The sequence below is a fragment of the Bombus bifarius genome, unplaced genomic scaffold (genome assembly GCF_011952205.1).
Source record: "Bombus bifarius isolate JDL3187 unplaced genomic scaffold, Bbif_JDL3187 scf7180000007992, whole genome shotgun sequence".
NCBI lineage: Eukaryota > Metazoa > Arthropoda > Insecta > Hymenoptera > Apidae > Bombus > Bombus bifarius.
In genome coordinates this window covers 722,938-735,620 of record NW_022884373.1, presented here as the reverse complement: position 1 = coordinate 735,620, position 12,683 = coordinate 722,938, and the positions used below count along the sequence as shown (strand labels likewise).

The following is a 12,683-nucleotide window of genomic DNA, read 5'->3' as shown; positions in this document are numbered from 1 at the left end:
AAACATTTATGTTATATTTATTTTATTAGCCTCTCTCGATATTATCTGTATAATTTTTTTTCACGTACTCTCAGTACATTTGGTACCAGTCCAACCAGGTGCACAACGGCAATGACCATCATTAGATCTGCATTTTCCTCCGTGCTGACATGTACAATGTTGACTACAGTTCATGCCATATGTCCCGTCTGGACAGGGTGTTTGGCAGAATTCGCCTTGCCAACCAGGTCGACATTGACACACGCCTAAAATGGTATGCATGTAAAAGAAGCCATTAATTCGTTTCATATAACATCTAGTATGAACCCTACATTATGTACCTAATATAACTGATGATGCAATATCTTGCAAAATAGAGCTATTAGGACTAAAAAACTTATGAATTTGTAAATATTATTTTGTAATAAAATTCTAGATTCGAATAAATTGCGAAAGCGGTAAGTAAAATTTTACCTGTAACGTGATGACACTCGCCACCGTTTTTACAGCGGCAATGACTAGCACAATTTAATCCATAACGATTAGGTGGACAAGGATGCTCACATGTTAACCCTAAGTATCCAGGTCGGCAAACATATTCACCAGAGACATGATCACATGTCATGTTTCCTAAAAGATAAATTCTACGATTATTATTTCGAATAAATAGTTCTAGCTTTATTTATTAGTACCTTATTTTAGTTTGTGTGAAGAGTGTTACAGTAACAGTTAAATGAATTGACAACTTACCACTTTTATTGAAGTGTTTGAGTAAGGGTATACAAATAAAAATGACTATATTTTTCACATCAATGATCAAAGCATTAGTTTGTTGTTTTCGTGCTTATCATGAACATGCTGAAGTACTACTTGAATTAATAAATTTTTATATACATATGATACAATACCATATAATCTAAAGTATAAAAATGTACTAGAAACTACAGACTACAAATGTTAACGATAGTTACTTTCTAGCAGAACTGCGAAAGCTTGATTTATTTCATCTTCACCTAAAATTGTTATTTTTACCTTGTATTTTTTCTGGACACTTCTCCTTGCAACGCACGCCATACCACCCTTCTTTACAGGGTTGAGAACAATCAATTCCTTCCCAACCTCTGGCACAAATGCAAGTGCCTGTTTCTGGATCACATGAACTATTGTTCATACACTCACATTGTGAATGACAGTCATCACCATAAAGGCCTTCTGGACACTTGGTTTCACAACGGATTCCTGTTTTATGTCATTAAAAATGAAAATTTTATCGAAGACCAAATCGCCATCAAACAACTAGTTTTCCAGTCTTTCTCAATAATTTCAATTTCTTTTCAAAAATTCTACGTTAAAATACGTGGTACATTAAACGAATGGACAGGAAACCTACTTAGTAGTTCAAAATTTCTGTTTTGTACATTATATGGTAGATATGAATAATGATGTAAGGAAGATATTAAAATGGTACCACAAGGAAAGGATAATTGTTGTAGTTTTTCAAATGTATGGCGATTGATCGACGAATTAAAAGAAGAAACAAACCTCGCCATTCTGGCTTACAGATGCAACGACCCGTGGCAGGATCACAGCCTAAACTATTTTCCTTGTGACAATCGCAGACCTGAGTACATCCCAGCCCGAAAAATCCTTTTTCACAATGATCTTGGCAAAATTCGCCGGTGAAGCCAGCTGCACACGTGCATGTGCCTGCAGGTGTTTAAAAAAGGTAACGTGTTTTGGTGCAAGTGCAACGAAATGAAAATGGAAACAAAGAATTAAGAAACGTGAGTCTCAAAATGTATGAAACTAAATTACATAAGAATAAAAAAATATGGAAATACAATCATCGAGAAATAAAAGAAACCATCTAATCATGGATCTATACAAATTAATGCGTTTTTTGTTAATGATTTGAAGCATTAACTTTCTCTAGAACTAAAAGAAATCGTTGCAACCAGCCCCCTTACCATTTTGTGGATTGCAGGCAGCATTGTTAAAGCATTTGCATTTGTCCTCGCAGTCCTTGCCAAAAGACTTGTCGTCGCAGGGACGATCACACGAAACACCAACCCATCCTAGCAAAATGTAATAACAATACATGCAGGAACAAAATTGAATGTAACATAAGAAACAAGAAAACATTCTAAAGAAGACTTCTAAACTGAATAATTCTCACTAAATACGAATTACTTACCTTACTATTATTTTGATAAATTAATTACAAATAATAACTCTACAACTATATATTTAAAACAAAAATCCACAAATTTGCGAAAATGGCATACTATCAAAAACTACAGTTAGTAATTGTTCATGCAATTCATACGATCATACAATTAAAGAATGAATTAACTTGAAGCAAACAACATAAAATAAAGATACAAAAATACTAAATTATACAATTACAAAATGCTTATCATTTTAAAGATACTTCCTTTGATTGTTTTTTAATTACTCTCGCATGATTAAATGATAAATTACATCTTTTACTTTTGGTTAAGAATTATTCAATTTTTGTATATTAATTCGTATTAATTGATTAACTTTTGTGCTCGTAATAGTGTAACTTATTACCTGCTGTACAGTTGCATCGGCCATTCTCGGGTAAACAAGTGGCACCATTTTTGCAGATACACTTTTGTGCACAATTTTCGCCATAAGTGTTGTCAGGACATATTTCACTACAGTCCTCACCTCTGTATCCTGGCGCACAAATGCAAGTTCCATTTATGGGTGAACACTGCGCGTTGTTCTTGCAATTACAACGATTTTGACAGCCTTTCCCGTACATATAAAACGGACAAGGTCTGGTACAAGTATCGCCATCCCATCCTGGTTTACAAATACACTTTCCAGTCCACGGATGACACATTTCTGTATTGTCATTCTCACACTCGCAAACCTAGCAACGTTCATAAATATAGTATTTATTTTATAGTATTAAAAAGACATTGCAGAAAAGTGAATATCGCATTATCTATATTATTACATACTTTTGTACAGTTGGGTCCCCAGAATTCATTCTGACAAACACGCTTATTGCATTTTTCACCCATCCAACCGGGACTGCAAGTACAAGTTCCATCAATCGGTGAACAAATTGCACCATTTTCGCAGCTACAGTTGCTTGTACAATTTAAACCGAACGTTCCTCCGGTGCAAATTTTTAAACACTGTAAAAGATTTTTATGTTCAAAATTATTTGTTATTTGTATTTAACACATTAAGTAACATATATACTAAAATATCAATAATTAATAAGAATAATTATGTATTTCTGAAAGAGTGGTCACCTTTTCATCATAATAACCGGGTTTACATTCACATTCTCCAGTGATATGATGGCATCCAGCACCATTGTAACAATCACACTCTTGAGAACAGTTTTTACCCCAGAAACCTTCCGGACACCGGTTCGCACAGACTGAACCCTATTTTAAAATAAAATATATTTTAGATCATGCATGGACACGATTACAATAAAATCTCGTAAAAAAAACAATTAATATTTACAGTCCATCCAGGTGTACAATAACATTCGCCGGTTGTAGGATTGCAAGAACCACCATTCTGACACTTGCATTCTGATTTGCATTCATCGCCGTGTTTTCCCGGCGGACACAAATCGTCGCAACTAAAAAAGAATTATTAAAGCGATTTAAAAATTGTGTTCTAATATTTTACACTTCGTTACATTTCAATAATAAAATAGATAGATCAACTAACAGGGGTCCTGTGTAACCAGGAGCACAATGGCACTCGCCAGAAATGTGGTGACAGCTTCCACCGTTTCTGCAACGGCACTCTTCACCACAATCTTGACCATATCGATCGGGAGGACATTCTTGGCTACAGTATTTACCGGTCCAGCCTCTGTTACACAAGCATTTGCCGTCGAATGGGTCACAAGTGGCTCCGTTCTGGCACATGCAATCCATTTCGCAAGACTTGCCCCATTTTCCAGATGGACACTCTGTTAAGTTACAAATATACTTGTATTTACTATGAGTAAGTAAAAGAAACAATTACTTCAATCTTTTTGATTTTGATTTTATTGACTGATTTTAAGAAAGTATCTTGAATCGTACTCAGTATTTAAAGTAACAAAAATAGAAATTGAATAGTCAAAAAAATGAGAATTTTTATTCTTTCACAAACAGTTCTACAACTAATTTCTAGACAATGAAAACTGAATACTGCACCAAGAATAAAAGATAAGGTGAAAGTATTCTCTGAAAATGTCTGGTTTGAGTATTTCAATGATTTTAAGGAATATGTTAGATAAATAACAAAATCTAATGCTTACTATAATCGCATAACGGACCCCCATATCCTGACTCACACTTGCAGACGTCTGGTGCAATGCAAGTGCCATGAACACAGTCCTTGGAACAGATTGGAATGCAACGATTGTCATCATTGGTCTTTGTGTAGCCTTTGCAACACTCTTCTACTGGTCTCTGTTTTGTTATTTCCTAATCGAACAACGTTAAAACGTTAATTTTTCGAAAACTTTTAATTAGCTCTTAATTAATTAGTAGCTTCTACATATTTAATACTATTCTATTCACCTGTTCCTTGAATATCGTCTTGAATACCACCCTATATTTGGAGCATCTTGGCGGAAAGCTTAAGCACCAAGTGTTCTCTCGTACAGTATAAGGTTTCTGCTCCGATATCCTCACTGTTATCGTATACCTAACATCAACCAAGTATTAAAAACAAGCACTGAGTCGTGAAAACAGAATAGGTAGCATCGGAAGGTTGACAATTAAAATAAAACTGATCTTCTAAATCTATTATAATTTTGCTCTTGAAAAACTTTATGTAATAGACTTCTCAATAAATTAAATTTTAATTTAGAAAAACATTTTTATTTTAATTTAGTTGGAAAACTTAAAAAGATGTGTAGGAATTTACTTTTACGGACTTTTACTAAAAGATCATGAACGATGATAATAATTATTGTTTTAATAAATTATGAAGGAAAACAAAGTATATAGTGATTATTCTTTTATAGATATGGCCTTGAATTTTTATTAGAAATCCATTGTTTTGCTAAATATCTTCTCGAATAAAGACCACCATCTTCTGATAACGATTTGAGAAAATAAGTTAAGTAGATAATCGTTTATCATTTTATGTAATATCGTTAACCATTGCACTTTCATAAATCTTTAATAAATCTAATCCACTTACGTTTCTTGCCTGGTACATATGTTTGGCCCTTCCAAACCGTACACCGTTCCCAAAACTGTAATAGCAGCTAACAAATAGATGGATAGAGCCATCCTGACTTATGATCTTTGATATAATAAACAGTTATGTCTACAGATTCGCGCGTATATCACATTGCTTCAATATCCCTCAATGTTTTTGAGTATTATATTCCTTCCTTCCTTCAGACGATTTTCATGCATTCCAGATAGTCAACATATTTTTGAGTCTGGAAATACAAACGTACTTTTAATAAAATACTTTTTTGACAAACATATTATTAATAACAAATTCTATTAAATACTGCTTTGTCAAATCATATGAGACAGAAGGAAACAAAAGTAGTGAACGTAATGAAATTTTTGCCAGAAATACCGAGAGCAATAACGTTACAGCTGTCTGGTGTTAAACTAATCGATTACGAACATTATTCATTCTTTGAAGAAGTGAAAAAGCATTGAAAATGACAAGAGATAAAAAATGGTTTTAAGACTCGTTTGTCACGTAAATATTCAGAGAAATTCTTCGTGACTTTAGACTCTGTACCGTGAGTTACAATATCGCAATTTATCCATTTTAATTCCACGTACCGGTCACGATTTGCGACAAATTGCATATTTATCAACTATGGAAATGACTCCGTAAAGGGATCTATTCGTCGAATAAGAATCTTCTTCCGCTTTCTCTTATTAGGAGGATCCAAAGATCAATCGATAACGGAACTTATATTTCTGAGTGATTGAGATCCATGCAGGACTATACGTGCCACTTCACCTAGAACCTGGGTACTAAATTATGAGGCACTTAACGTGTTTGTCATCATCTATGTTTTACATAACATGGATCTCGAAAAATATATTTTACACGAGTCTATAATTCAGTTGCAGTTGTTAATGCAGTGTAAATAATAACAGTATCAGAGTAGTAAGATGCTCATTGCAGATTCATATCTCTTCTACGTGTACAGATATTATATTTAAAATGTTTTAAATGTGTGTATTATCTGCATTTTTTTTTAATCTTCTAAAAATGTATAAACATCCGTAATCTACTAATGATAGAAGAAATTTCTTTCATAACTCTCCATCGAATATTGAAAATACTACAAGAAATATCAATATGTATCTACATCGCCCAAAACGTGTATTTAAAGATCCCCGAAAGAGAAACTCTTATTTACGTTTTTTCGTGGAAACTTGCAGTTGTTAATGCAATGTAAATAATAACAGTATCAGAGTAGTAAGATGCTCATTGCAGATTCATATCTCTTCTACGTGTACAGATATTATATTTAAAATGTTTTAGATGTGTGTATTATCTACATTTTTTTTTTAAATCTTCTAAAAATGTATAAACATCCATAATCTACTAATGATAGAAGAAATTTCTTTCATAACTCTCCATCGAATATTGAAAATACTACAAGAAATATCAATATGTATCTATATCGCCCAAAACGTGTATTTAAAGATCCTCGAAAGAGAAACTCTTGTTTACGTTTTTTCGCGGAAACTTTCTAAAAATTGTCAAGTAGTACAATTATTGAGTACGACACGGATGCTGTTGAATGGACGACAAGCCCATTGTTCGTATTGCACGTTGAGTCACACGGAGCTTGGAAAAAATTGCGTACGGCCGCTTGAAGACTGATTACAACTTCCGTATTGTCGTCTTCGATTTGCCGAATAGAAAGTTTAACGCCAACCACGCTTACAGCAATAGCGTACACTCGGAAAAATAAAAATTATACAGTAGAGTATGAAATGCCTGTCATCTATTATTTGTCGACATTTACAGGATAGTAATACCCAACCACATAGAGGTAAATTCAGAGGCAAATAATTATACACTAAGGATATACTATAGAGGTATCATAAAACGCAGACGAAATTATTTTATTTAATAATAATTTTAACAAAAAGGTCTGCTCATATTTTATATTTCTGCTTTGGATGGGTCAAAGGAACAGGTTGTAGGAAAGTATAAAGAACGCATGGGTCGAATCACGTACATCGTGGCAGGCTCTTTATCGAAGTCAAATAGCCTCGAATCGCTCCCGAAGGACAAGGTCTTTTATCCTCTTGGCTATTTGCATTCCACACACATCGATCGAATTTTACGTAGCATAAAAGGAATTACGCGAGTAAAGAAACAAGACACCGGATGTAGGAAGTAATTACGGGAGAAAATTTTCCTTATATTTCTTTGAAATGTGTTTCAACAATTGTTAAACCTAACTTTGTAATTTAATATTTTAGAAATAAATTCCGTTTGTGCCAATTGCGTTGTATTTCGTTGTATGAATGCTGCAATTACTTTTATGATTATGAAAAAATGTAAATCGATTGAAATGTTACATTGAGGCAATTAGCGAGCAATTTAATAAATTAATTGTATAGCATATTTTATCGCATTGTATGTTGTAAAAAAAAAGTTAACTAATCGAATTTTATCACTTAAGCGCTAACATCAATTTTGATAAATTCAATCATCGCGAGACTAACGAAAACAAACTTTTATCTCACTCATGATAGTGACCATACTTATTATCATATCTGAGTCGCCGGATTCATCTACTATTTCCGATAGTACAAAACTGATTACGATGCGACAGTCTCTTGAAATATTTGTGACAGTAAAAAAGGATCGACTGAATGATAGGCATGTAAAAATCTAAAATCCCAGTCAGAACTATATGAAGAAATTTTTTATGGCAAGTCAATGTTATTGTACTTTATACAATACACATTGAAATAGTTCTTTATCTCGGACGTCCGGGCTTATTGTTTGTATATGGTTCTCCAATATTAATTACAGTCGCCTTCCATGGAGCCAAGATGAGGACAAGCAATTATTAAAGCTCTCTCTCTTTCTCTCTCTCATTAGTAATTAATATATTTGTATCATCTCTATTCTAAATACAGAACCTCTAAAAGAATGTAATATATGACTCTAAACAGATCTGCAAATCTAACAAAAATTTACGTATGCTTCAATTCGAGAAACTAAGAGATGACGAATCGATAATATGTACTAAAAACAAAGTCACTTTATTTACTCTAATCTTTGACGCAATTGCTTACTTATGTACATAATTATGTACACAAATGATGAACATATCAAAGCAATACGAAAGTCTGTAAATATCTAGACTTATCTTTACACAGCTGACTCAATAATTTGACCCTTTTAGTCGTTCGGATGAACTACACATAAACATGTGATAAATTTATAAGTATAACAATTTATATAATATCCACATCGATAAATTGTAAGGAATAATTATATATATAATTAAGTAAAAAAATATATATAAATCCATGTTCCCTGAAGGCAATCTTCTCGCTCGATTGACACTTTGTCACTTCCGGTCGCGAATCATTCGATCCACGGTTTATATGTGCTTACACATGAATCACAAACTCGGCAGTCACTGAAAAAACGTGAGCCCAACGTGACAGAAGTGATTCACAAAGATTTTGCTGAATGGCAACGAACGGTTTTTTATTCTACGTTTCCAGCAGCTGTACATTGATCGTTAATCGTAGCCGTTTTTATTAACGCGTTTATAATTTGCCTGGAAGATTAAATTTAAACAGTAGAATTCTTTTCGAGAAATTTTCAGGTGACTAAAATATTCGAAATATTTAATCGTTTGATTTTCATTGAATAGAATATCTATATTAATTATATTATTTGGCTCATTTTCGACCGAATCATATCGTGTATCCTTCTATTTTTAAAACATCTCTATTGTTTGAAAAAAAAATGTGAAATAATCGTTATTGATTCGTGTGGTTTTTCGTTTCAATTTTATATACCACTATATCGTCAACATTACCAATATAGTTTCGTGTATTCCACTCATGATTTTCCGAGTGTTCCATTAACGTCACTCCAGCTAACCAACTCAATGGAAGCTATGGAATTCATTTAACAATAGTATGTCAGTTCTGAGATGCTTTACTATCTCGTACTAAATATGTTACAATTCTAATGTTTTCTCAGGGAAGATACTTTTTCAAGCGAAATTTCTAAATATATACAGATTCCAATGATACAATCGATTACATGTGCGCCATAGTGATTACCATAGCTGAAATCACGTCACTTTCTATTTTTATCTTATGTTTTTCTTCTCTACTGTGTATGGTGTTGTATCACATCGATAATTGAATAATCAAGTATCAGTATATCTTTCTCTTACTCTCTCTGTCTTTTCACAATAGTATTTGATTTCTTTTGTTCATCAATCCCAGCTTGTATTTCCACTTTTATTTATACTTATATACTTTGCTTATACGTCGTCGAATATTATGTATTATCGAATACGTTTGTATATATGTTTATATGTGGTAAAGTATCTTTGACAATCTAATTTATGATATTAAAACTTCAGGGTTATCTTTTTATCTTAGTTATCGATTAAAACTTTGTGATTGGAAGATTCTACATTTCTATGAATGTATAACATTTAATGATTTCATGTTCTGCTCATTAACCACATGTTTCAAACCCCTACATTGGAAACCATACTTAAAGGCGTCGTTCAAAGTGTTCCACAAATAATAAAAACAGTTCTGAAGTTCCTTGAAACGATCTTTTTTAAAAATATCAAATATTTCAGAATTATTGTTACATTACGAATTATTCTGTAAATTTTTCTGTATTATAACGATATAAACTCCTTACAATTGGTATAAAATTATTTTGTAAATGTATCAAAGATAATTCTATACTAAAAATACACTGTAAATTATTCCGTAATTTTAAGAATAATTCTACACTAAGAATTAGTTTGTAAGTTACTCCGTATTAAAAATGCTTGCAATTCAGTAAATTATTTCGTACTTAAAATAATACCACGTACAAGTTATTACAAAGTAGATCCATTATATGTATATATTGAACGCAGATCCTACCTAACTATAGGAAGATGCAGCAATTCTACACACCTACGCCAATGGGAACGTTTCATAAGATCCAGTTAGAGGTAAGCGTGATGATCATCCAGAGCCAGACAAGTCTCTCGTACAACGTACATGTACTGCATCGTGGAACAAGCCAACAGTGCTTACAGAGGCCACTCTAATGGTACAAGTCGAATAAAAACCAGACGAGCCGGTGTATACACACACGAATTAACGCGTAGATCGACTAACGGTGTAAAGCTCCATATATGTAGTAGGCTCGGCGATCAAGTGAGGTCACAAAACCGAGCATAAGGTTTACACGTTCGAAGGTCTGGTCAAACCAGTTGACGGAAACCTGAGAAGATAAAGATCCTCCAGTAAACAGAGTGTACATCAAGAATCCCTTAGCTTTAGTCCAGTTTCTATTGGAAACTGCATTTGCTATATAAATCGGAGATTGTAGCTGATATAATTAGATTGCAATTTTTAAGCAAATTCGTATTCTTGAGAACATAATTAAAAAAAGTTCATCTTGGTAGAAAATTGTTTTATCCTACCAGATATTACAGAAAATTGTTTTATCCTACCAATTATTACAGAAAACATCATGCTTTGGATATTTTATATATTTTTTGATGTTACGCATGCGCATTTTGTGTTATTTTGCGCTTTTAAATTTCCCACGCATAGAAACGATGCTACCTAACCTACAAAAATCCAGTCTAGTTATAACTCAAGTCAAAGGAGTTATGGTATAAGAATTCATATGTTTGTTTGAATGATTTTGGTTACGAAAAAAGGGAAACTGTCCTGTTTGGTCAATGAAAAGCGTGAGAAGGCAGTCAACTGTTAATTCGTATAAGGTTGAAAAAGTCAGACGCATGGATGGCAGGCAACCTTTTTCCTCGAGGGGAAGAAGTTGGGAGAGGAAAAGGGTCCAAATATTTCAGAAGCAGGTATGTTACGACTGAAAGAAAACGGGTCAGGTTTTCCTACGTTTCCGTTCACACGATGCAACGGTATCATGAGTGCATCAGGAATTATTACCGGGAATTAAATTGAGAATAATTTCTACGTAAGCACATTCACTAGTTCCAGGCTTCTGTTCGAGGAAGAGTACAATTTATCAGTAATTGAACATTTAATATGAATATACGATAAAGAAGAGTTTCCGGAGCCCTTCTGCGCAATTAGGTTAATATTATTTGTAGATTGTTTGCCAAAAAAGATGTATACTAAATACTACAAATTCTATAAAACTTTCTTTCATAGTAAGAACAAGAATCATTGAAAATGAAACGTAGTTAAACCTACAAAGCCCTGAGGCTGAAGTGAAACCGAAATAGCCATCATCCTTCAACTTTGGCTGCCAAACACAAGAATTCTTGCAGCGGAAAACAAGCCCGCATTTTTCATCGATTACTCTTTTTATGTGTATCAAGTAGAAAATAACCTGTCGTTTTTAACATGTGCAGACTCTTTGGCGCGTAGGCTGCCTATTCATGTATCAAGTATATGAAATACGATAGTAGAAATAGCCGGTTGATGGAATTTATCCTCTCACTTATACTAGTCTCTCGGATACTGCCGACTTCTCTGTACATTTACAACTCGCCATTAAATTACATTTCATAGATACAACTTGTTCAATTTGTTCAAAATGCAGAACATATGATAAACAATATCCTAGCATTTTGTTCTATTGTAATTATAAAATTGAAGGGCGTGTGCGTACAAGATAGTAAAGATTCTGCTAGACGACAGCTTAGTTAAAACTTCATTAGCTTGCTTCGTTTTTCTTCTTTTCGATTCTACTACTATTACAATTTTTATAGAACCATTTTTCACGCAACATAACTTCCATGTGTTTCTATATTCATCAAACGACCAATTACAATCATAATTGCACAGAAACAATTTTATAAATCAATTTTTTAAACAACGAAGAGGTTCTTTTCAGACTCACTGCTATTCAGATTTTTATAGAACCATTTTCACCAAAGCAAAGGCAGGTTCCATGTATTTCGTGTATTCATTGAATGTCCATACACGTTCGAAACACGTCAAGGATGGGCGCAATGAACGCTTGCGAACGTATATTATGCACGAACATAGATACCACCGGAAGAATCAATTCAACGCCTTCTCTACGGCACATTTATTTATGCAGTAAAACAGAACAGGTCGTTTAAGTATCTTAATTGATCGCCGGAACCTGACATGCACGTCGTGCACCTGTAGAAACGTAGTGCATACCGAAGCTTCGATCGAAAGGGCCGATTGAAAGAATGCGACGAGCGTTCATCGTACACCTGAATGAATGCTTGTACGTACGCATGTGTGAACGATACATTGAGCAAGCTCTTACATTCCAAACTTTTCCATTGCCAGATCCTAGAAGCTATCCTTCTGTAGTATGCACCGATAAGTAATCTACCCAATATCTCTGTTATCTTCTGAAAAATAGATTCGAAACCGCGTAGTAGGTTCGGAATTGGAAAATTGGTAATTTTGAAAATTCCGATACTCGAAAGTAACTAAAAGTTGAAAAATTGGAAATTGGAAGGCTTAAAA

General features: G+C 33.5%; 1 protein-coding gene across 4 annotated transcripts in view; it reads right to left on the bottom strand.

Annotated features, from left to right (window-relative positions):
* The window catches only part of LOC117205782 (protein draper), a 29,135-nt gene that overhangs the window by 2,775 nt on the left and 13,677 nt on the right, over positions 1 to 12,683 (bottom strand). The window contains exons 1-14 of one of the 4 annotated variants that reach the window (XM_033444509.1): positions 10,152 to 10,168; positions 5,179 to 5,425; positions 4,551 to 4,677; positions 4,286 to 4,454; positions 3,706 to 3,952; positions 3,493 to 3,613; positions 3,273 to 3,410; positions 2,973 to 3,152; positions 2,554 to 2,881; positions 1,947 to 2,054; positions 1,522 to 1,686; positions 1,012 to 1,218; positions 454 to 609; positions 69 to 245 (exon numbers count right to left, since the gene is read on the bottom strand). In XM_033444509.1, the coding sequence (XP_033300400.1) occupies positions 69 to 245; positions 454 to 609; positions 1,012 to 1,218; positions 1,522 to 1,686; positions 1,947 to 2,054; positions 2,554 to 2,881; positions 2,973 to 3,152; positions 3,273 to 3,410; positions 3,493 to 3,613; positions 3,706 to 3,952; positions 4,286 to 4,454; positions 4,551 to 4,677; positions 5,179 to 5,270 (2,215 nt within the window). In that variant the 5' untranslated portion in view covers positions 5,271 to 5,425; positions 10,152 to 10,168. Of the gene's footprint in view, positions 1 to 68; positions 246 to 453; positions 610 to 1,011; positions 1,219 to 1,521; positions 1,687 to 1,946; positions 2,055 to 2,553; positions 2,882 to 2,972; positions 3,153 to 3,272; positions 3,411 to 3,492; positions 3,614 to 3,705; positions 3,953 to 4,285; positions 4,455 to 4,550; positions 4,678 to 5,178; positions 5,426 to 10,151; positions 10,169 to 12,683 lie in introns of those variants that run through there. The other 3 variants (XM_033444508.1, XM_033444510.1, XM_033444511.1) reach the window with 3 other exon arrangements.